Source organism: Erythrolamprus reginae, chromosome 2 (assembly GCF_031021105.1).
Source record: "Erythrolamprus reginae isolate rEryReg1 chromosome 2, rEryReg1.hap1, whole genome shotgun sequence".
In the NCBI taxonomy this organism is placed as follows: domain Eukaryota; kingdom Metazoa; phylum Chordata; class Lepidosauria; order Squamata; family Dipsadidae; genus Erythrolamprus; species Erythrolamprus reginae.
In genome coordinates this window covers 228005111-228029339 of record NC_091951.1, presented here as the reverse complement: position 1 = coordinate 228029339, position 24229 = coordinate 228005111, and the positions used below count along the sequence as shown (strand labels likewise).

Sequence of the window (24229 nt, the reverse complement as noted above, 5' to 3'; positions counted from 1 at the left end):
GCTGAACAGTTACGACTCCGCTCCAGGTAAATTGTTCACTGTTAATTGTGCTTGAAATCCATCTTCCTAGACAATCCTCAAAAATACTCATAGTTGACCAATACTCACAAAAGGATGCTTTTTTAGGGGTCAGTTCTGCTGTTACTGTCTCTCTCTTATTGTACACTGGAAGAATCTTTACATTTACAGACTAGAAGCTCATAGAAAGAACGTTGAACTTACCTGAACGGTCTTCTCGATGCACTGCAAGGAGAGTCCAAGATAGGTTATACTTCAGTCTGATTGGTAGGGACTGAGTTTTAATTTAAATAATTATTAGGCAGGCACCGCCTCCCCCCTTAGCCCTCCAGTCTAAAGTAAGGCGAAGGAGCAGTAAAGCAAAACCATTTATTAAACCATAAAACTTCCAACCACAACATTAACTAAATAGCACACACCCACACAGAAACCCTGGTCCCAGAGTCGGGAGGGTTTGGACTCTCCTTGCAGTGCATCGAGAAGACCGTTCAGGTAAGTTCAACGGTCTTTCTCCAATGCACTTGCAAGGAGAGTCCAAGATGGGATATGCCCAAGTTGTAATCACGGGGAGGGACAAGACTGGACCAGGGGTTCCACATAAGAACAAACCCCTTGTAGCACCCTCCTCCCAAACGCTGCTTCCTCCGAAGCAAAGGAGTCGATCCTATAATGTTTGATAAAAGTTGATGGAGCTGCCCACGTGGCTGCTCTACATATGTCCTCCAACGAAGCCTGGGTCCTCCAGGCCGATGAAGTTGCCGCACTTCGAGTGGAATGTCCCGTTATCCCCAAAGGAATTGGGGATCCCTTAGTCCTGTATGCCTCTGCAATACATTCCCTCAACCATCGACTGATAGTTTGGGAAGACACCTTAGTGCCCATAGTTCTGGTGGCAAAGGACACGAACAGGGCTTCTGACGTGCTAACATCCTTAGTCCTCCGAACGTAAATCTTTAAGGCTCGTCTTACGTCCAGCTTATGCCATCGTAATACAGACGGATGAGTCCCACGAGCACAGAAGTCCGGAAGGATGATATCCTGAGTCCTGTGAAAAGACGTATTTATCTTGGGTATAAATGCCGGATCTAATCTAAGGACTACCCTGTTGGGGTCAAAGCGGCAAAGGTCTGGTCTTGTTGACAAGGCAGCAATCTCCGAAACCCTCCTGGCTGAAGTGACTGCAACCAGGAACGCGGTCTTTAGGGTCAACAACCTTAACGAAATCTGACGGATAGGTTCAAAGGGGGGACCTGTCAGTGCGTGCAACACCAAGGGGAGGTCCCAGGAAGGGAAACGATGAATCACTGGTGGTTTGAGATTGGTCGCTCCCTTCAGAAAATCCCTGATCCATGGATGTCTGGTAAGCGAACGGTAACTGTCTGTCGAAAGGATGGTGGCCAGAGCGGCAACATGGCGGCGTAAGGTGTTAGGGGCAAGGCCCTTTTCTAGTCCAGCTTGCAGGAATGATAAGATTACCTGCGGTGACGCCGTCTGAGGCTCTACTTCCCTTTGCTCACAGAACTTATGGAAGGTAGCCCAAGTTGCCTGGTAGATTCGCCTTGTAGATGGTCTACGGGCGGCTTGTATGGTGTCAATAACTGTGTCTGGTAGGGCCTGGCGTTTTAGATATTCCCGCTCAAGCGCCACACGGTTAGATGCCACCACTGTGGCTCCGGATGAGAGAAGGACCCCTGTGTCAGGGAGATCCGTTGGTCCGGTATCCTCCAATTGGGTGACCTCGACAGTTGCATTAGGTCTGCGAACCAGATGCGCCGGGGCCAAAACGGGGCTATCAGTATCACTTCTGCTCTCTCCTCCAGAATCTTCCGAATCACCCTGGGAAGGATGGACAGAGGAGGGAACGCATAAAGAAGACCCTGAGGCCATCGAAGTGTCAGGGCATCCACCCCTTCCGCGCCCGGGTTGGGAAATCGAGCGAAGAAGCGAGGAAGCTGGGTGTTTAGGTTGGTTGCAAACAAGTCTATCACCGGTTCCCCAAATCTCCTTACCACCTCCTGAAAAATCCTGGGGTCCAGTCGCCATTCGCCCGGGTCGAGCGTCTGGCGGCTGAGCCAGTCCGCCCACACATTCTCTACTCCAGAAATGTGTTCCGCTGAAAGCGAGGCTAGATTCCCTTCTGCCCATCTGAGGAGTGATGTTGATTCCTTCATTAATCTCCGTGACCGTGTTCCCCCTTGTCGGTTGATGTGAGACCGTGTGGAGACGTTGTTGGTCAGGATGCGTACATGTTGACCCCGTACTAGATGGGCAAGGCTGTGGAGGGCCAATGAAACAGCCTTCAACTCTAGGAAATTTATATTGACCTCTTGTAGGTCTTGAGGCTCCCAGAGACCCTGAACCATGTGGGAAGAGAGATGTGCTCCCCACCCTGTCAAACTGGCATCGGTTGTTATTGTAATAAGCTCCTTGTCCAGAAATAAGGATCCTTTGGTCAGAGAAGGGGACCTCCACCATTGCAGGGAGGTGCGTACTCTGGTACTGAGGAGGACTCTCCTGAGAGAGTGACTGGTCTTTTGCCTCTGATAGGGGAGCAGGAACCATTGGAGTGGGCGTAAATGGTGTCTCGCCCATGGCACTATATCTATGCAGGAAACTAAGGTTCCTAGGATCTTCGATAAAAGGGCAAGAGTGGGATATTGCTGAGGTCCCAGCTCTCTTATCAGGGTCCTGATTGTCCTTTGTCTTTCCTGGGACAGAAAAACCGCACCCAGGTTGGAGTCTATAGTGGTGCCCAGGTGGGCAAGACGATGTGTGGGTGTTAGTTGACTCTTTGACCAGTTGACTGTGAAGCCATGGTTTTGTAGTGTCTGTATTGTCAGTTGAGAGTCTCTGCATGCCTGTTCTCTGGTTCTTGACAGAATGACAATATCGTCTAGATACGCCATCACGCGTACCGACTGTCGTCTGAGACTGGCCGTGAGGACGTCCAGTAATTTCGTAAATGTCCTGGGGGCGGAGGATAGTCCAAAAGGCATCGCCCTGTATTGGAAGTGTCTGCCGTCTAGGTAAAATCGCAGGAATTGCCTGTGATGTGGGAAGATGGGAACGTGCAGGTAGGCTTCTTTCAGGTCTATTGACGTCATAAAATCCTTGTGTCTTATGGAGGCCAGAATAGTTTTTAGTGAGTGCATTCTGAATCTCCGGTATTTCACATAGAGGTTCAACTGTCGGAGATTGAGGATCATTCGCACTCCTCCTGAGGATTTTGGTACGAGAAATATTGCCGAGTAGAATCCCCTGCCTTGATGAGCCAAGGGTACCTCCTCTATGGCCCCTATCTCTAGGAGGTGAGATACCTCTTGGCATAGGAGTTTTCTCTTCTGAAAATCTGATGGGGTCCGGCAAGGTAGGAAGCGATGGGGGGGAGGTCGGATGAATTCGATCCTCAGGCCTTGGGAAACCGTGGATACCGCCCATGCGTCTGCGGCTGTGGTTTTCCAGATGTCGGGGAAGAACCGCAGTCTGCCGCCTAGTGGGGTGTCTCTCTGAAAGTCACTTGTTCTTCCTGAAGCCCCTGTTACCTCCTCTGAAGGGGCGGCGACCTTGGTACGATCTGCCTCGGTCCGTCTGGTAGGACCTGTCCGACCTAAAGGCTCCCTGGTTGAAGGAGCCCTGGAAGTACGGCCTCGTTGTCTGGGAGTTGGTCGAGGAGGGCTCTGCTCGAAAGGGCTGACGTCGTTGATAGGGGGTGAACCGCCTATCCTGCCGTCTGTTAGCCCTGGGCATCACCTTCTTCTTGTCCTTGTCCTCGATCAAGACATCGTCAAGGACCTCCCCGAACAGCTTCTTCCCTTTGAACGAGGCGGAGGCAAGACTCCACTTGGACTTGACATCCGCTTGCCAGTTGCGGAGCCAAATGAGTCTGCGCGAGGCCACAGAAGAAGCCATTGCTCGTGAAGCGAACTTGGCGGCGTTGACAGTGGCATCCGCCGAAAATTCGGTGGCCGCCAGCAGTTTGTTGAGGTCCTGCCGGAGTCTTCCGTCCTCTGGGTCGGCCCTAGCCTGGATCTCCTTAATCCAGAGGAGCATGGCCCTATTAAAAAATGAGGCTGCCGAGGCGGCTCGTACGGCCCAGGCCGCCATCTGGTGGGTTCTGCGAGTCACGTTCTCTGCCCGCTTGTCCTCAGCCTTCAGGCCTTCTTGCGACTCAGAAGGTACTAGGGCGTTAGACACAAGGCTCGTTACGGGCTTGTCCACGGCTGGGAATTCCAACAGTTCCTCCATCTGTTGGTCAAAGGTGTAGAATTTATGGTCAAGGTTGGAGGGGTCCTGAGCCGCTGCTGGATTTTCCCACGGGCGCTGAATGGTCTCCAGGAACAGATGGGAAGACGGGATGTTTACGGTCTCCTGTTTAGGGAAGACAAACAGGCCTCCTGTTGGCTGGGGTGTCTCCGGAGGCACCGCTTGGCCGCTCTCACCAGCCTGATCGATAGTCAGCTTTGCCTTATTCAGGAGCACCTTGAAGAGGGAGGACCTGAACAGGCCCGTATAGGTGGGTTGTTCCGGTGGTTGGTCATCCCCGGACAGGTCATCCTCAGCTGCGCTGAAGTCATCACGGTAGGCATCCTCCTCCTCCATGGATTCCATTAAGGATTGCGTGGCAGGGGCCGTCCAGGGGTCTCTAGACCTCATTGGAGGGAGTCCCACTGGGGCCTGCTGGTGTTGTTGTGCCCCGGTGACAAGACCCTGGTTATACGTGGTAGCGATCATCTCCTGCAGGGCCTGGGGCATGCTCTGCCAGGCATCATGGGTATTGCGAAGGCCTGCCGCCGTAGGGGTAAAGGTGGCTGTCTGAGCGTATTGCGAGGTCTGAGAGGGGGGGTAATTAGAAGACCACCCCGCAGCTTGTCTCCCCAGGCCAAATGGCTCGGGCCTGGGTGGCATCCAGGCCTGGCTCCCTCTTTCTGGGGACCAATCCCTCTCTGAGGCTGAGGTTGCTGCCCCTTGGTAAAACATAGGGGGTGAGATAGAGGGATTGGCAGGTGCCTGCTGATTTGTAGGCACAGCCGGCCCTGCTGCTCTCTGTGAGGCCTCTAGTTGTTTTTCAAGAGCTCTGACGCGCTTCTCTGCATCCCTTAGTGAAGAGCTCTGTGCAGATTTTGATTTTGATTTTGAGGCTTTCTCCTTGGGGTACTGGGCCTAGTAGGGGTGGTTTCCTCCCCAACCTGTGCTGTTTGGTCAGCCATGCCCCAAGGTAACACTCACGATTTTATATTATTGATTTGAAACCCTTGCGTTGTCCACAGGGCCCCGTGTAAGCAAGGAAAGTCTCTCAGAAATGAAAGCGAAAAGCCAGGAGTGCTCCTCTCTGCGCCTGCGTGCTCTCCCTGCCAGCCTCGGTAAGGGGTGTGGCCGAGTTCAGTTCCGAGCCGGCGACCTCATCAACATGGCCGCCGGCCGGTTTCCATGGCAACGCGGCAGCCTGTGGGCGGGAACTGCAGCCGGGAGGTTCCAGACCTTCCCAAGATGGCTGCCGCCCTTTGCTGCGTCAGTGCAGCCAAGATGGCCGCGGGCCGTTGTCCTGGCAACTGATCGCAGCCTCACCGGCGAGCGGGAAGCCGGCCCCTCCCGCCTCTTGCGATCGCCCAGCAATCCTCCTTTCGAGCCGATCCGCCGCTTCTCTGGGGGAATAGATGGCTGGATCGGCTCTCGCCTGCCTTCGTTGGGGGAGGGGGGGTAGCTTCCTCCCCCCCCGCGGCCGCTGGAGAGAAGCGCCAACGCTCGGCCGGTGGCCTATTCGCCAGGGGGGGGACGGACACCCCGAGGCGTCAGCCACTTCCTCGTCCTCCGGGTGCCACCTCGGAGGTAGGTCACCCGGGCGCTCACTCCCGCACCCACAAAGGCAGCCTGCTGGAATCTCTCTGTGCTGAGTGGGTTTGGGTAGGGAGGAGCTGCAGGCAACTGGGTTAAACCCACGGGAGGTTTGGAACCCAGGCCCGCCCGAGGCAATAATTCCCCGTCTGCACCTAAAGGAAAAGGAAATAAAATGCAAAGGTTAGTGCAATACAAAATAAAAAGCAATAATACAATAATTTTACTCGAGAGGTAACTCAGGCGTCCCTTTACTGCGACTGAGTTTTTTAGACTGGAGGGCTAAGGGGGGAGGCGGTGCCTGCCTAATAATTATTTAAATTAAAACTCAGTCCCTACCAATCAGACTGAAGTATAACCCATCTTGGACTCTCCTTGCAAGTGCATTGGAGAAGCTCAAACTCATTACCTGACTCAGTAGTGTCAACCCCTAACCCCCAACATTTCTCCCTTAGACCATCCATGATTGACCTCTCCAGGTTCCTAAGAGGTCAGTAAGGGGCGTACATAAGTGCACCAGTGTGCCTTTCGTCCCCTGTCCAATTGTCTCTCCTTATCCTATATATCATATATCTTTTCTCCCTTTCATATATCTTCTCCTCTATTTTCATATCTTATCTTTATATATAATACTTCATGTCTATTCTCCTCAATATGTATTGTGTATTGGACAAAATAAATAAAAATAAATAAATAAGCTGCAGATTTCAACCATCATCAACTCTACAGCAAGGGATTGTTGGCCTTCTGAGCAATTGTCCCAAGTGACACATATTATTCCTATGCCATTCACGAGGGACTTTAGTAGGATAACATCATCTGTCATATGGGACTTTGTCAACTTGTACGTTTTCTTCCTGGAGGAACTTGATGAAATCTTTCCTTCAGTCTGTCATCTAAAACTTGCAGGCAGGATTAGGTGTGTGAATCCACCTGGTATTGCTGTTTCTTAAAGTTCTTTTGTTAAAAGTATCAGTTTAGAAATATGAGCACTCAATTTTTCCTTATCTTTTTTTCTTTTTAAGTGTAAGTGGATTTGACTTTCACCTTGTCTCGGGTGAACCTGTGAAGCTCCCTAAGCATGTGAGAGTGTGAGTCAGCTTCAACAGTCAAATAGGAGTTCTACCAATAGTTTATTTGACTTGCCAAAGTTACGATTAGTTTTGTCCTAAGCCACTAACTTATTAAAAACTGTCTAAACAACTGAAAATATATTAAGACCCACCTTTTATTAGAATTCCCTTTTCCTTGGTTTGCATATCAATCCAATTAATACTGTCTGCATTGAGATTCATCCAAAAGACAGTCTCGGATACGAAATCGAAGTCAATGGAAAAGATAATGAAGTCATGATCGACTCTCATGACAACATCCTCTTTCATGGTCCTTATTCCGAATACAAGTAAGTCAAACTGAACTGCAACTAGCAGTAATGGCTCGGAACCTATGGCAAAGACAAAACTAGTTAATTTTAATATAAATTGCAATCACTCAACTATGTAAATTAAGGGAGAAGAGGTAGGAAATACTTTGACAAGTCACCTTTTAATGAGTAATGTTCATTCTTCCACTTTGCTTCCCCTCCTATTATTTAGCACTGCACTCAAATTTAGTCACAACAAATATATACACAAAATTGAAAGATTCCAAAATCATTTGAGAAAAACTCCAAAATACAGTATTTCACTGCCAGATGGTGCGGATTGCCTTATTTTTTGCTGATAAGAACAGAGGCTGTTAACCAAGTAATGGTCTGGAAGAGCTCCAACTTCATTCTTGAAAAATGGTGGATGTCTAAAATAAATGCTGGCAATCCTAAAATAAAAACATGGGGAAACTAGGCAACTCCCATGATTTTTGTTTGTTTCGGTCGACTTTTTATTTTATGGAAAACCTCTCTTAAATTCAGGCTTGTCTTCTGTTTAAGATACTATTTTGCTCTAGGGAACTATTCAAATTTAATTATGTGTCTCTCAGGTTTTCTCCATAACACCACCCAAGTCATTTCATGCTGAATGCTACTTGTCACTCAGCCCTAAACTGCTAAAGGTGCAGGGAAGCATTGCAGGGGTTCCCACACTTGGCAATTTTAAGACTTGTGGACTTCATTTCCCAGAATTCTCTATGCTGGCTGGAGAATTCGAGGAGTTGAAATCCACAAGACCTCTGCTACAGGACCAACAGGATATTGGCTGCAGAATGGCTGCTAAGTCCCATTGCTTTGAGATCTGAGTTACAGAAAAAATATTGCTTTTTGCTGATGTTCCTGCAAGTTAGATCATTTAATAATAATAATAATAATAATAATAATAATAATAATAATAACAACAACAATAATAATAATTTATTAGATTTGCATGCCGCCCCTCTCCAAAGACTTTGTGGGCCTAGGAGTAAAAATGGTGACATGATCCAAATTTCTATATTTTCCTAGGCAACAATATGAAATTGAGTATCCCTTTTTGTTCTTACCTTAGAATCAATGCCTTTTTTTTGAACATTTCAAACTCAAAATGTTTTGCACATATGTTAATGTGTGAAATTCGAATTGCACCATTGCAGAATCAAAACACTAAACAACTCAAAGTATTACTCAAAGTATTTATATTTCATTATGAATGTATTATTTTAACTCTTGTAAGATTTTTTCCCCTGAACTACCATAGTATCTGCAATCTTAGCAGGAAAGGCAGCCTTTAGTTGGATGAGATCACCATAGAGAGCAGGGTTTCTTAACCCTTTCGCCATCACACCACTCTTTTGTGTAATCCTAATGTATACACTCCCTTAAAAATCCAAGTACCCAAATGAACACAAATGAACAAGGGAAACAATACAATAAACCTTGGGGGGGGGGGGATTTATTGTAACAATATAAATAAGATGTTCTTTAGACGTGACTGAATTTGGTATCTTCCCAAAGAAAAGGAACTGTTTGGGAAACACTGATCTAGGAGGTTAGGAGTCTTTGCCCCCCTAAAATTAAAGCTAAAGGTTCCCCCTTTCAAGTTGTGTTAAGACTCTAGGGGGTGGTGCTCATCTCCATTTCTTACCCAAGGGAGTCAGTGTTGTCTGAAGACATTTCCATGGTCACATTGCCAGAATGACTATAGTAGTGATGGTATACCTATGGAACGGGTGCCACAGGTAACATGTGGAGCCATATCTGTTGGCATGCAAGCCATTGCCTTAGCTCAGCTCCAACGTGCATGTGCGTGCCAGGCTTGCACGGAGGCTCTGGAAGGGCGTTTTTGTCTTCCAGAGAGCCTCCAGGCAGATGGGGAAGGGCGTTTTTCTCCTCCCCTGGCTCCAGGGAAGCCTTTGGAGCCTGTGGAGGGCAAAACATGAGCCTACTGGGCCCACCAGAAGCTGGGAAATGGGCTATTTCTGGTCTCCAGAGGGTCTCTGGGGAGCGGGGGGAGCAGTTTTTGCCCTCCACATGCATTGAATTATGGGTGTGGGCACTCATGCATGCACGATAGTGTGTGTGCACACTCGCTTTTCTCACCTGAGGAAAAAAAAGTTCGTCACCACTGGACTATAGGCTGTGGTGCACACAATGCTTGTTACCTTTCCACCAAAGTGGTACCTATTTATCTATTTGCACTGGCATGCTCTCAAACTGCTAGATGGGTAGGAACTGGGGTAAGAAACAGGAAGTCACTCCGTTGCATGGTGCTTGGGTCTCTTTATCTGTTGCAGTATAACATAAAAATTAGATTACTATTGTACACTGTTTTATTGTTGCTGTTAGCCACTCCAAGTCCCCGGAGAGGGGCGGCATACAAATGCAATCAATCAATCAATCAATAAATAAATAAATAAATAAATAAATAAATAAATATATATGTTAGCATAGGATTATATGATAATTATATATATATATATGGACCTCTAGCATAAAAATGCTCTGCTACCCTGATTCTATTATAAGCCAGGATAGGACGGCACTAACTGCTTAGTCTGTATCACTGGTGAATTACAACAGGGAAACAAAAGGGCTCAATAAACATCTCACTGATAAACAAGTTTACATCACTCCAGACAGGACATTATATGATCAAAGGGGGAGATTTACATTGCCTGAAGCAAACACAGGACGAGAGGGTGATTAAGAAGATTAATTGTGATAAGGCAGAAGGCTTCAGAGAAATTAGGTGTGAGAAACATTTGCTCTGAGGAAGTGTTTCTAGGAAATGATATCTGGGGGAAAGGAAGAACTCAAAAATATGTCATGTTTGAAGTTATGTTATTGGATGTTTGTGTATCATTTGACATGTAGGTGTAATTATCCCCATTTCCTTATGCTCCCAAATAAAAAGAAGTATACAACTCTATACTGTCACTTCACCCAGAGAGAGAATGTGTCCAAGTCTTCTTTCTAGGATTCGCGTTCGTGAGTGATCCCACACGGCTGGGTTGCTCTTAGCCCCTTTGAAGACATTGTCTTCATCAGGGACTTTGACAGCATCTGCATTTATCCATGTAACAACTTTCACATCTCTCAATACATCCCTCCAGCTTAATAGTGTGAAGCCAGAGGGACTTATTTCAAGGCTTCTTACCCAGAAGGCAAAGCTTTCTATGTTACACATTTGACTTCACAAAAAAATGTACGCATTAAACCCTAAATTTGAATCCTAAAGAGAATCAATGGAAAGCCAATCAGTGGACAGGAAGAAGCCTACCTATTACTTTACATGTGTGGTTATCGGGCTCCAGTTGATATCCAGGGTGGCATGTGCAGGAGTAACCGCCTTCTGTATTGACACAGGTCTGGCTACATTTATCAACTGCCAACTCTTTGCACTCATTGATGTCTTTGCAAGAACGCCCATCACGTCTTAGGATGAACCCCTCATTGCAAGCACATTGCTGAAAATTAGAAAACAGGCATTATTATCTATGTAAAGTTTCACAATTTCTCCTTCTCCTCACTCTGCCCTCCAAGGTTGATTCTCTGGAAACACAGAGTCCAAATACAAATTGAGATTCAATTTGCAAATATGCGCTTAAGTAATACATTTGAAGGCACTGGGGTTCCCCCCCCCCCCCAAATTATGTTTCACTAAATAATTTTTTTTTACAAAGGAAAACAATTCACATTTAAAGAAAAGGGGAAAGTGATAACAGAAATGAAAGAAAAATCAAGAAAGGAGAAAAAAAAGAACCAAAGATATAAAGAGATGGTTCCGCTTTTCTTTTAAAACACCTGCATTTAGTCTTATTCTCTTGCTCTAAGGAAGGGGCTGTCCAACCTTGGCAACTTCAAGAGCTATTTGTTGGTGGAATTCTGGCAGCTGAAGTCCACAGGTTTTAAAGTTGCCAAGGTTGGATACCGCTGCTGTTCAGAGGTGAGTTCCTACCGGTTCTAACTGGTTCTTTAGAACCGTTAGTAACTTGATGATGATGTCACAGAACCAGTTCTGTTGGTGTCTCCTTGGGCGCCGCCATCTTGGATTTTGTTTCTGCACATGCGCAGCAGCTTTTTTTTTTTATTGCTGGGGGCGCACGCATATGGTACAACCCTGACCGAATCGGCAGCAAAAGGATCCAGAACCCACTCTTGCTGCTGTTAGATTACATAGATCTGCTTGCATTACTTGATGACTTTTATGATTTAATAGTAATCATCTCACCAGGATTATCTATCAGCAACTGCTCTGAGTTCTAGTCAAATTATGATTAGGTCATTGTCATCGAGAAGATAATTTAACTCCTGAATCTTTTCTGGTCTCTTTTTCTACTGCCTCACATTTTTCCAACCATCTGGGACTTCAACAACTCTTGCCTTTGTACTTCTTGTTCGAAATATTTTATATTTGGAGTTTAATTACCAACAGTTTCAATGAACAGTCTTATTTCCTTTTACCTAGTTTTACATTAATGGTTCTCACAATCCAGGTTATTCTCAGATATGGGAACCAGAACCAGAGTTTGAAAGTACTATTCAGCCAATCAAACAATAATGCAGATTTTACATTACAACTGGGAAAACTATTGCTTTGATTATATATATCTTTTTTGCCAGCAAGATGCCTCTGCATTTTAATACTGTCATAACCCTCTCCCAAATACTGTATTTTTCAGAGTATAAGGTATATCCTTTCCCCCACTAAAAGAGGCTGAAAATTTGGGTGCACTTTATACTCCAAATGTAGCTTTTTTGAAGCTTTTTTTATCAGCCCTAATGAGTTACTAACAATCTTCTTGGCTTGCAGGATGTTTTTCATTCCTACTATCTCCAAAAAAGTTTTTATTCCAGCCCTAAGTTTTTGCAGGTTTGTTTTCATTGCTACTCCCTCCAAAGATGATTTTTTCAGCCCTAACCAGGGAATAAAATAATGAGTTGAAGCTGACCAGACTAAGGATGCTAGCCAGATGAATACCTGGTAGGTGGGTTTTCCCCCTCCCTATTTTCCTCTCTCAAAACTTAAGCTGTGCATTTTATACTCAGAAAAATACGACATTTCTCATTTTTTCATGGTTACAATCACTATCCTTTTGCTATAATAGTAGCAACAAGTCCATTTTGTATTATTATTCGAGAATGGCCATCTATTTTTCCTATTTTGAAAGAATTTTAGCATAGGGCCTGGGACAGTGATGGCGAACCTATGGCACGGGTGCCACAGGTGGAGCGGAGTCATATCTGCTGGCACGCGAGCCGTTGCCCTAGCTCAGCTCCACAGTGCATGTGTGTGCTGGCCAGCTGATTTGTGGCTCACACAGAGGCTCTGGGAGGGCGTTTTGGCTTCCAGAGAGCCTCCAGGGGGAATGGGGGAGGGCGTTTTTACCCTCCTCTGGCTCCAGAGAAGCCTTTGGACCCTGGGGAGGGCAAAACACGAGCCTACTGGGCCCACCAGAAGTTGGGAAATGGGATATTTCTGGCCTCCAGAGGGCCTCCGTGGAGCGGGGGAAGCTGTTTTTGCCCTCCAGAGGCATTGACATATGGGTGTGGGCACTCATGCATGCACAATAGTGCATGCCCACAATTTTTTGGCACCCGAGGAAAAAAAGATTCGCCATCACTGGCCTAGGAGGAAGCAAATCTCCTTAACCCATTTTTTTCCTACTACAATTCAATTCAATTCAATTCAATTTATTAGATTTGTATGCCGCCCCTCTCCGAAGACTTGGGGCGGCTCACAACAGTAATAAAAATAGTATAACAATCGAACAAATCTAATAATAAAATATATAAAACCCCCAACAATTAAAAACCATACAACACATACACATCAAACATGAAATATAATAAGCCTAGGGGATATGTCTTAGTTCCTCCATGCCTGGCGATATAGGTGGGTCTTAAGTAACTTGCGAAAGACAAGGAGGGTGGGGGCAGTTCTAATCTCAGGGGGGAGCTGGTTCCAGAGGGCCGGGGCCGCCACAGAGAAGGCTCTTCCCCTGGGGCCCGCCAAACGACATTGTTTAGTCGACAGGACCCGGAGAAGGCCAACTCTTCAGTTTATACGTTATCCATTTTTAAACATCATCTCAAGCGTCATCGACATTCTAATCCTGGTCTTTACTTACAGGCCCATGAGGAGACTTGTAACAAATGTGAGCACACGGTTTTTGACATGGCACGGCACAATGGTTGCCTTCATCCATTCCATCTTGGCAGTCGGGTTTCCCATTGCAGACCAAAGTGTAATTGACACAGGTATCGCCACACTGAAACTCATAGCTATGGCAGTTCCTGGGCTTACCTGGAAAAGCAAAGAGGACTTCATGATTCTAGTTTTAGTGCAATTATATACAAAATAACCATTGAAATCTAATGGAGCATGAGCCAAATTCAATACGACTTTCCCTTTGATTGATTTGGAATGGGTTAGGGGAGAATAATACAAGTCAACAAAGAACTTGAAGAAAAATTTGGAACTTTGTTGTTTTAGATGTTGATAGAAGCAAGAATGCTCAATGCATAAAAACAGAAAGATATCCTAACTGGAAGAAATGGAAGAAGAATGGCTGGAAACTGATGGAATTAGCAGAGATGGTCAAAACCCTGTAATGTAATATATAACACGTGTAAAATTGTAAATAGAAATAAGAATGTTTAAGTTAAAAACAATAGCCTTAGATATGAAAAATATAGAATGAAGAAAAAAAGTCCAGTAACAACAAGCTGTATTACTGAAATTATATTTTTTTTTTTTGGGGGGGGGGTGTTATGTGAAAAATTCAATAACCCCCCGAAACTTTTGACTTTAGGATTTGCTGATTAGACAAGTATGCTCTAGAAAAGGCTAGTCCATATTAAGTATGCAAAAGTAGAAATTTGAGGCTGCAATGTTATATTTTATTCTAGTATGCAGAAAAGAGAAGTTGTCAGTAGCTGTTCCCTTTCTTCTTTAACCTACAGTTCTCTCTCTCTTTCCCTTCCCTCTTTGTCCATTGTTTCCATTTCCATTTTTATTTTATACTTTGATAAGTTTAATAAAGTTGCATTTTTTAAAAAAAAGGAGAACATGAGCGCAACAATCTGGCAAGCACAAATGGAAATAAATGGCAACAGCGCATGGTGAGAATGAGGTGCCCCACAATATCCTTAAATTTCAACTCCATAGGACATTAAACTAAAAACATTTAAAGACTAACATAGAACTGCTGTCATTGTAACTTGGCTCTTGTTTTGCAGCAGTTCTCTCTGTTAAGCTAATGCCTCCTAAGAAAGACAGATCCCTCCCACCACTTCAAAAAACAAGACTATTGCACCAGCTACCAAGATGGAGAAAGTTTACATACATCCAAGCTCATCAGTCCCGTCTCTGCAGTCACGTTCCCCATCACAATTCCATTGATCTGGGATGCATTGTAATGAGTGGTAGCATTGCCATTGATGGGCACCACATTGTTTCTTTGGAAATCCACAGTCCTGTAAAAACCAACCAACCAATCAATCCATCCATCAAGAACTTCTGCTGTACAACAATGAAACATTTGAAATACCTGGAGATTTGAGAGAGCATAGGTTCATTAGTGGGTTGCTACCGGTACGGTAAAGGACGGCGCACCAGTAGCAATTGTTGTGCTGCGCACCTTTGGGTCTCTTGCATGCGCATAACCCAGCATGGGTTTACATCTGTGCATGCACAGGGAACAAAATTTCACAAGGAGACACACACAAGAGATTTCGGTGATTTTTTGCTTCTGCCCATGGAAGCAAAAAAATTACTTTAAAAAAATAATAATATTTTTATTGATTTTTATAATATAAAACACATACACAACATATGACATATAACATGTGCTCAGTGATTGCGCCCACCACCAGACAATCAATCACACCCTACCACCAGTTGGGGGTATTTCTTGTATAAATCATTTAAACCCAAGAGTGAAATATTTCTTTACATATTATAGAGTGATTCCAACTTGTTTCTTACAATGTGTGTAAAACCATTAGGAAAGAAATAAAAGCTCGGAATTTGGAGGGGGGAGGAAGAAGAAGAGGAGGACAGTCACTGCCGAAGGAAGGAGGGGAGGTGAGGGGAATCAAAAAAATCCAAAACTTTAAGGCTTAAAAAAAACAGAGGGACTCTGATGCGGCACACGCCTCCCATACACTGGTTGCTGCTGCTGCCACCTGCTGCCTCTTCCTTCCCATGCTGAAGGGCTCCCTTCTCTTCTTGCTCACTCACTTTGTAGCCAGGGCCTTTCCTTCTCTGTGGTGACCCCTCGGCTGCCCAGAGCGAAGGGAGAGTTTCTTTTCTCTGGGCCCTGGCAGAGGTTTATTTCCTGTCCAAGCGCCCAGAGAAAGGAAAATACTTTGTTCGCTCTGGACTGCCAAAGCCTCCTTAAGCGCAACCGAAAGGTTCCTCTGGCAGCCCAAGATGGCTGGGATTAAAGTGGGAATGGCAGGAAACTGGCTGGGCCTTTGTGCCGCTTTCAATTTCCTGGGAAATTTTTCCGGGCTCGGGTTCTTAAGTAGAAAATGGTTCTTAAGTAGAGGCAAAAAACATCTTGAACACCCGGTTCTTAGCTAGAAAACTAGAGGTGTTCTTAAGTAGAGGTACCACTGTATCTTAACATCTCTAGCAGTTTGGAGGCATTTGGTACCTATTATTTGGAATATGCCGGGTACTAGCAGTGACCGTAACCATAAGTATTCAGAAATAAGCATCCCACTTTTTTTTCTTTTTATGATCCTGTATTCCCTTATATTGGGATGGAGCCGGGGCGATTGGATGGAGCTGATCATTTACTGGATGGATGCCCTTCCTGATGCCACATGGAGTTCACAGCAGATATTTTTTCTTCCTGCCCTGATAGAGAAACACCTGCCATTGCCCATGACTGAACTCTCAGCCTCCTCAGGGTCAGGCAGTCTTCTTAATCTCTAGGTGACCACCCCACTGCTTAAGCATCCCACAATTAAGGCTACTTAATTCTCAATTAAAGGCAAGGACTGCAGTGGAGTATCCCAGTAGCTTATTCCATCTGCTGAGTGGTTGAGATGGCACCATGTTGTCCTGTTAGCCCCCAAAGGGACAGCTAGCTTACTTTGGGGATTTCACCATTTGTACCTGCTCGTCTGACCCGTCTTTGCAATCCGTGTCCCCATCACAAAGCCATTGCTTCAGGATGCATTCTCCACTTCCATGGCATTTGATTTCATCGTGGTAGCAGGAAGCTTGTCTGGGGACCGGGCAGTCTTCTTCGTCGGAACGGTCCTCGCAGTTGTAATTTCCATCACAGTGCAAGAAAGTAGAAATGCACTGCCCGGTTTTGCATTGGAAGTGCAGGCCATCGCATTTGATCTGGGCTGCAAGCAGATAATGATGTTTAACCTTCCCTTGTTTCATGCCTCCCCCGAAAATGTATCCAGACAGCAGGAATCAATTAGTAAGTAACAATAGCTTTAAAGATTATATAAAAGGAATGCTATTTACCTTACATGGTAGAAAGGTAATACGTGCCGCAAAAGATTGATGTTCCTTATTTGGCCATGACATTGTAATACCGTGTTTTCCCAAAAATAAGACATACATTTCTTCCTTTCCTTTCCTTTCCTTTCCTTTACTTTACTTTCTTACTGTCATCAAAAAAGGCACCAGATCTTATTTGGGGGGGGGGGACACTCACCTCACTTGCACATGTCGCCCCCCAACTCCATTTTTGCTGTCAGAGGCCTAACTCTAACCCTAGCCTTGCTCTAAGACAGCGGTTCTCAACCTTTCTAGTGCCGCGACCCCTTAATACAGTTCCTCGTGTTGTGGTGACCTCCAACCATAAGTCTAGCACCAATTGTCCCACCAGAGCTTTAAGCTGATTGGTAGGAAGGTCAGAGAGACACCCCCACTGTAAATGCCTGATTGGTCGGATTGTAAAAATATGTTCCAAGGCACCAGAATAGAAACTTTAGTTCCTAACACCATAGGAAATTTGTCTTTTCCCATGGTCTTAGGCGACCCCTAGATTGAGAACCACTGCTCAGACTACCTTGTGGAAACCACATTTTCCTACTTATATGAGTGCAGAACTAGAGTTAGGAAGCCATGGGTCTCGGCCATAAAAGAGTCACAATTATTAGAACTGGGGGGGGGAGGCTGCTTAAGGGTTCCCCCAAGCCCTCTGTTAAGTTCCAAATGTGGTTTCCACAAGTCAGCCTTTGATCTTAGAGCAGACAGCTGTTAAACTTGGTGAGGAGTCTTTCCTGGCACATGCAGGACAAACCAAGTCATGTCTTATTTTGCTTTTGTAGGCTATGCCCCTTCCCCCAAGTAGCTGAGGGAAAATATTTGGTAGAGATGGTGTGTATGGTGTGGTTAGAAACTAGGAGAGTGTCAGTTCTAGTCCCACTTTAGGCTTGAATCAAGCTGGATGGCCTTGGGCCAGTCGGTCTCTCTCTCTCTCTCTCTCAGCCTTAGGATGTAAGCAATGGCAAATCACTTCTGAAATCTTGCCAAAAAATAACAACCCCCCCCAAAAAAAAAAATTGTGGAAACTAGTCCCAACAGCCTCCAGGACTATAGGGCAGTGATTCCCAACCTTGGCAACTTGAAGATATTTGGACTTCAACTCCCAGAATTCCCCAGCCAGGGAATGCTGGCTGGGGAATTCTGGGAGTTGAAGTCCAGATATCTCCAAGTTGCCAAAGTTGGGAAAAACTACTCTAGGGCACCAAAATAAAATAAAAGAGTTAATATGAGATGGGAAAGGCTGTCTTCACTGCGTGTAACTAACAACCTGATATGGGAAAAGGATTTTCTCCAGAAATCTGAGTCCTGAGAAATTTAGGCAACTTAAGTCAATGTCACCACTTTAAATTTGGCTCAGAAAAACATAACACAGCCAACATAACTCTGTGAAACTTCAGACTAACTGTAGCTTCCTGTTGATTTCTTTTTTTCAAAGCATCCCAAATAGAGAACATTGCCCTCACCCACTGAAGACGTTATTAGGTTGACTCGCTCACCTTGTTGGGACTCTATGTTTAATAGCCTACACCTCAAAGCTTGATTGCCTACAGCCACTGAACGGCCCCCACAGGTTTTCATCTCATTCAATGACAAGGAGAAATAGAAATGGATATCGCTAGCATTTATGTTGCCCTTTGCCTCAACCCCCTAATCATTTAGCCACATAGCTTCAAATGTACAGTGTTCCCTCGATTTTCGCGGGGGATGCGTTCCAAGACCGCCCGCAAAAGTTCAATTTCCGCAAAGTAGAGATGCGGAAGTAAATACACTATTTTTGGCTATGAACAGTATCACAACCCTTCCCTTAACACTTTAAACCCCTAAATTGCAATTTTCCATTCCCTTAGCAACCATTTGGATTATTACTCACCATGTTTATTTATTAAAGTTTATTAAAAAAAATATTTATTAAAGGCAGATGAAAGTTTGGCGATGACATATGACGTCATCGGGCGGGAAAAAACGTGGTATAGGGAAAAAACCCGTGAAGTATTTTTTAATTAATATTTTTGAAAAACCGTGGTATAGACATTTCGCGAAGTTTGAACCCGCGAAAATCGAGGGGACACTGTATTTTAAAAAAATTCCTATTTGTTCCAGCTACAACCTGCCTAGAAAACCAATAATCTAAAAACCGGTTGTTCCTTCTTAGATGTCTGTCTTTCCTGCCCTGGCTTACCACAGTTTTTTTCATCTGCCCCATCAAAGCAGTCTGTGTTCCCATCACATAGCCAACTCCCCGGGATACACACAGTGTTGCCATCACAACGTAAAGCACAGAGGGGTGTTGGCGTCCAGCAGTTAAGTTCATCAGAGCCATCAGGGCAATGTTGTATCCCATCGCACTGGTACTTCTCATGTATACATCTGTGGTCACTCTGGCACTGGAAGACTCCTTCAAGAGAGACACGTTACAATAAACCCTTATATTCAAGCACTCATAATTGCAGGTTTCTTTTTTTTTTCCTTATTAAGCTGATCTCAGCATAGACTATTTACAATGCCAGTTGCCATGTTCCGGAAGAGAAGATTTTAATCTTTTACATGAATAAGTCTGACTTTGATGCGGACTTATTATTATTATTATAATTATTACAATTATAATTATAATTATTATTATTATTATTATTATTATTATTATTATTTATTAGATTTGCATGCCGCCCCTCTCCGCAGACTCGGGGTGGCTCGCAGCAGTTATAAAAACAATATACAATAAACAAATCTAATCTTGAAGGCTAAAATAACAGTTTACATTAAAGACCTAAAACCCCCATTATATAAAAAGCATACACACAAACATACGGTACCATACATAAAACTACATAGTCAAGGGGAGATGTCTCAGTTCCCCCATGACTGACGGCAAAGGTGGGTTTTAAGAAGTTTACGAAAGGCAAGGAGGGTGGGGGCAATCCTAATCTCTGGGGGAGCAATAATAAAACAGCATATAATAATAATCCAATACTAAAAACAGTTAAAAACCCATTATTATAAAAACCAAACATACATACAGACATACCATGCATAAAATTGTAAAGGCCTAGGGGGAAAGAGCATCTCAATTCCCACATGCCTGGCGGCAGAGGTGGGTTTTAAGCAGCTTACGAAAGGCAAGGAGGGTGGAGGCAATTCTAATCTCTGGGGGGAGTTGGTTCCACAGGGCCGGGGCCGCCACAGAGAAGGCTCTTCCTCTGGGTCCCGCCAAGCGGGATTGTTTAGTTGACGGGACCCAAAGAAGACCCACTCTGTGTGATCTAACTGGTCGCTGGGATTTGTGCAGCAAATGTCTGGTGTCCAAACTGTGATAACTTAGTACCTGGGCTATTACAGAACAGGGAACAGTCCTCTTCATCAGATCCATCTGAACAATCTTTGTCCCCATCACAAATGTACTCGTGGAGAATGCACTCTCTTCCATTCTTGCAAAGCAGCTCTCCCCATCTACAGCTCAAAGGTGTCACAACTTTGGCCTTTGTAGTAGATGTAGTATGCAGAACAATAGGTGCCCTTGTTGAGGTGGTAGATGTAGTCACGGGCACGGTCTTGATGGTCATCAATTTTGTCTGTGGAACTGCTCTGGTTGTCTTTTGAGGCAATCTAACAGTTGGATTTGAGACAGGAACCATTTGCGTCACAGCTAAAAAGAGTTGAATTGCAGATAAAAAAGTTAACTTCACTGCTCTTAGTGTGTTCATGTATTTACATAGCATTATATTTACTTATTTATTTGTACCCTACAACAATCATTAAGTCTTGTACCTTATGATTCTTGCCAAATGTATCTTTTCTTTTATGTACACTGAGAGCATGTGCACCCAAGACAAATTCCTTGGGTGTCCAATCACACTTGGCAAATAAAGAATTTGATTCTGTTCACTATAGTTCTTACATTTGACAACAATTTTTATTCTTTTCTATTGAAAAATGGACTAGTTGCCATAGGGGTCAAATAAGCAATGAAGAAACAATCAATATCAATAAAAATCTTAGGATACAAGCAACAAGTTACAGAAATTGCTTTAGCATATAGAAAGCTACCAATTCAAACTGCCACCTCTACTGTACAACTGGAAGACCCTCTCCAAGTAAAGATTTTTACCTGGCCATCACTTCCTATTCACTGGCAAGGCATGGGCTTCCCTGGAACTTACTTACCACTTTTCAAATCTGTGTCGAAGGCGAACAGTGCCTTTTGTACTTTAGCTATTTGCACACTGGAGGCCTTCATTGACTTCATGTTCCAGATTGCAAGTGAGGTGCCATTGAATGTGACCAGGTAAGGCCTAGAAACAGCTGCCACTCCATGGGTCCAGCCCTGCTTCAGATCATATTTCCGGTGGGTGATGACATTCAGTACATTAAGACCTGTGATAACAGAGAGATTGAAGATGTTAGAATCCCTTTGTGACAGGAAGAAGCAATATCTTCTTTCAAGAAGCAATGAATTGAGTAGTCTAACTTTAAAGCCCAAACCAGTTGCCAGATCTAACATTTTCATATGAACACTGCAATGGACTTAGATGTATCTAGAGCAGTGTTTCTGAGCTCTGGTGACTTTAAGACTTAAGAATTCCCCAACCAGCATTCATTCATTCATTCATTCATTCATTCATTCATTCATTTATTAGATTTGTATGCCGCCCCTCTCCGTAGACTCGGGGCGGCTCACAACACAATAAAACAGTTCATAACAAATCTGTTGTATCCTTAATGGCTACTTTGTATCCTTGTAAATAGTTTGTTCCTTCTTCAAGCGCTGTCTGAGCCCAAGCAGGAAGTCGCTCCTGATTGGCTCAGACGCGGCTGGCTCTTGCTTTGGCGGGAGCCGCAAAAGTATAAAAGAAGCGGCTTTTCCCTAGCAGAGCAGCCGGTACTCGCTGAAGTCACTTTGCCTTGCTGAACCAGTCACTTTCTCTGAGCTGAAAATAAAAGTACCGAGTTGTTTGAATCCTGATCTCCGAGTCTGCTTCACTGGCGACGAACGGACGGAAGAAAACCGCGTGCAACATGAACAAAATCCAGATCGGCCAGGCTCCGGAAATCTTCGATCCCGAAAAAACGTCCTGGGATGAATACATGACCACCTTCGAGATCTTCCTCGAGGCAGCTGGGATACAGGACGCCGAAGCCGATCGCAGACGGGCAATTTTCCTAAACTACTGTGGTTCGGAGATCCGTGGGATTGCCCAGACTCTCACCGACCCACAGCCAACGAGAACCGTAGCGTGGGACGTCCTACAGGAGAAGCTAGCGAGCCATTTTAAACCGACCAAACCAGCCATGGTCTATCGGCATCAGTTTTCCATGATGGCTCAGAAGGAAAACGAATCCATCAACCAGTTCACGACGCGGCTTCGAACGGTACTTGCTCAATGCAAGTTTAAAGACCCGGAAGCCCGCCTCACAGATGCCTTAGTTTTCGGCATGAGAAGCGCCACGGTGAGAAACAAACTCCTCACCGAAGAAGAGCCAACTCTACAAACCGTAATTAAACTCGCGCAAACCGCAGAAGCCGCCGACGCAGCAGCCAGAGAATTAAAGGAACACGGGAGGCGAGAACTCATCGCAAAGATAGATGCCGCATCTCCCCGCGCCGTGGGACCAGATGACCCCAACCAACCAGCTCACAACGTGGACGACTGCTTCCTCGTACAAGACCAGCCGAGACACAACAGGTCAACTCACCCAGCCCCTTGCGCGGGCTGCCGGGGAAACCACCAGCGCCACCGATGCCCTTTCCGAGACGCTACTTGCCGCCGCTGCAACCGTCGAGGCCACATCGCCATCGCATGCAGAGCAACGGCACCAGAAGAGACATTCGCCACACCACGATACCAACGACCTCAAAACCAGAACTTCCAACCGCGAGAAAATAGACCGTTCCAAAATTCGAGTCAAAGGAACTACTCAACCGCTAACCGCGACTACTATAGAGGTAACACTAAATTTTTCGTGAATAACACGACAACACAAAAGGGGGCTAAAATTGTTATCTCACTATTGCTAAATAACCAACCATGCTCGATGGAACTTGATACAGGTTCCAGATATACTATTATGCCTTGGGAAAAATTTAAACTGTATATGCCTAACATGTCTAAATCTGATTTAAAACAAACCTCTCTAGTAATCAGAGATTTTCAAGGGGGGGTGATCTCAATCCTGGGAACAGCAAATGTACCTATTGTATTCAAGAATGTAAAATGTACCCTACCCATGCTTGTTGTAACAGGGGCTAAGCACTCTCTCTTGGGCCTGGCTTGGATGGAACCATTGGGAATTGAAATTTCGGGTGTATGCAATGTGAACTGTGATAATATGCCTAACTTTGTACAAGAGTTCCCTGAGGTGTTCAGCCCCACTTTGGGGTCATACAAGGGGCCCCCCATATCGTTTTCTATTGATCCCAAGGTCCCACCTATCAGGTTAAAACCTCGCAGGGTTCCCCTTCCACTTCTCCCCAAACTAGACCTACAACTGGATAAACTTATAAGCCAAGGTATTTTGGTCCCTGTGGAACAAGGACCATGGGAAACCCCCATAGTCACACCGGTAAAGCCAGATGGCTCCCTAAGAGTTTGCGCAGATTACAAATCGACGCTTAACAAGGCCCTCCAGCACCACCCCTACCCCATTCCAGTGGTACAGCAACTCCTGCACTCCCTGGGGGAGGGGAAAAGGTTTGCAAAGATCGATCTCGCCCAGGCTTACCAGCAACTCCCCGTCGATGACCAGACAGCTTGTGCACAGACAATTGTAACACATAGGGGAGCATTTAAATGCACGAGGTTACAGTTTGGGGTGAGCATAGCCCCAGGAATTTTCCAGAGCATTATGGAACGCCTTTTGTCAGGGGTAAATGGGGCCATCCCATATTTTGATGACATCCTAATTGCTGGGGAAAACCAGGAACAAGTAAACAAAAGAATAAGGGAAGTACTTAAGAGGCTACAGGACAAGGGTTTAAGAATCAAGCCTGATAAATGTGTTTGGGGAACCAACAGTATAGAATTTCTAGGATACAAAATAGACAAAGAAGGTATCCACCCCACAACAGAGAAGTTGAGAGCCATTAGGGAAGCCCCAGAACCACGAGATAAGAATGAGCTACAGGCATTTTTAGGCCTCCTTAATTTTTATTCCATTTTTTTAAAGCAGAAGGCAACAGTAGCAGAACCCCTACATCGTTTACTCCAGAAGGAAGCCAGATGGACCTGGGGCGAAACTGAACGTGAAGCCTTTTTCCAAATAAAGAGTCTGTTAACCTCCAAAAGCGTAGTAGTCCAATATAGTGCGTCACTACCCATCAGGCTCACGTGCGACGCCTCGCCATACGGCATAGGAGCAGTCCTAGCTCACGTTCTACCCAATAAATCAGAAGCCCCAATAGCATTTTTTTCAAGAACAATGAACAGCACAGAAAGGAATTATAGCCAGTTGGA

The 24229-nt window shown here is 45.1% G+C and overlaps 1 protein-coding gene across 1 annotated transcript in view; it reads right to left on the bottom strand.

Moving 5' to 3' along the window:
- The window catches only part of LOC139162108 (low-density lipoprotein receptor-related protein 4-like), a 98743-nt gene that overhangs the window by 23212 nt on the left and 51302 nt on the right, over positions 1–24229 (bottom strand). The window contains exons 10-17 of the mRNA XM_070742144.1: positions 20943–21152; positions 20104–20424; positions 18964–19179; positions 16389–16627; positions 14608–14737; positions 13390–13565; positions 10539–10725; positions 7076–7294 (exon numbers count right to left, since the gene is read on the bottom strand). Coding sequence (XP_070598245.1) covers positions 7076–7294; positions 10539–10725; positions 13390–13565; positions 14608–14737; positions 16389–16627; positions 18964–19179; positions 20104–20424; positions 20943–21152 — 1698 coding nt within the window. The remainder of the gene's footprint in view (positions 1–7075; positions 7295–10538; positions 10726–13389; positions 13566–14607; positions 14738–16388; positions 16628–18963; positions 19180–20103; positions 20425–20942; positions 21153–24229) is intronic.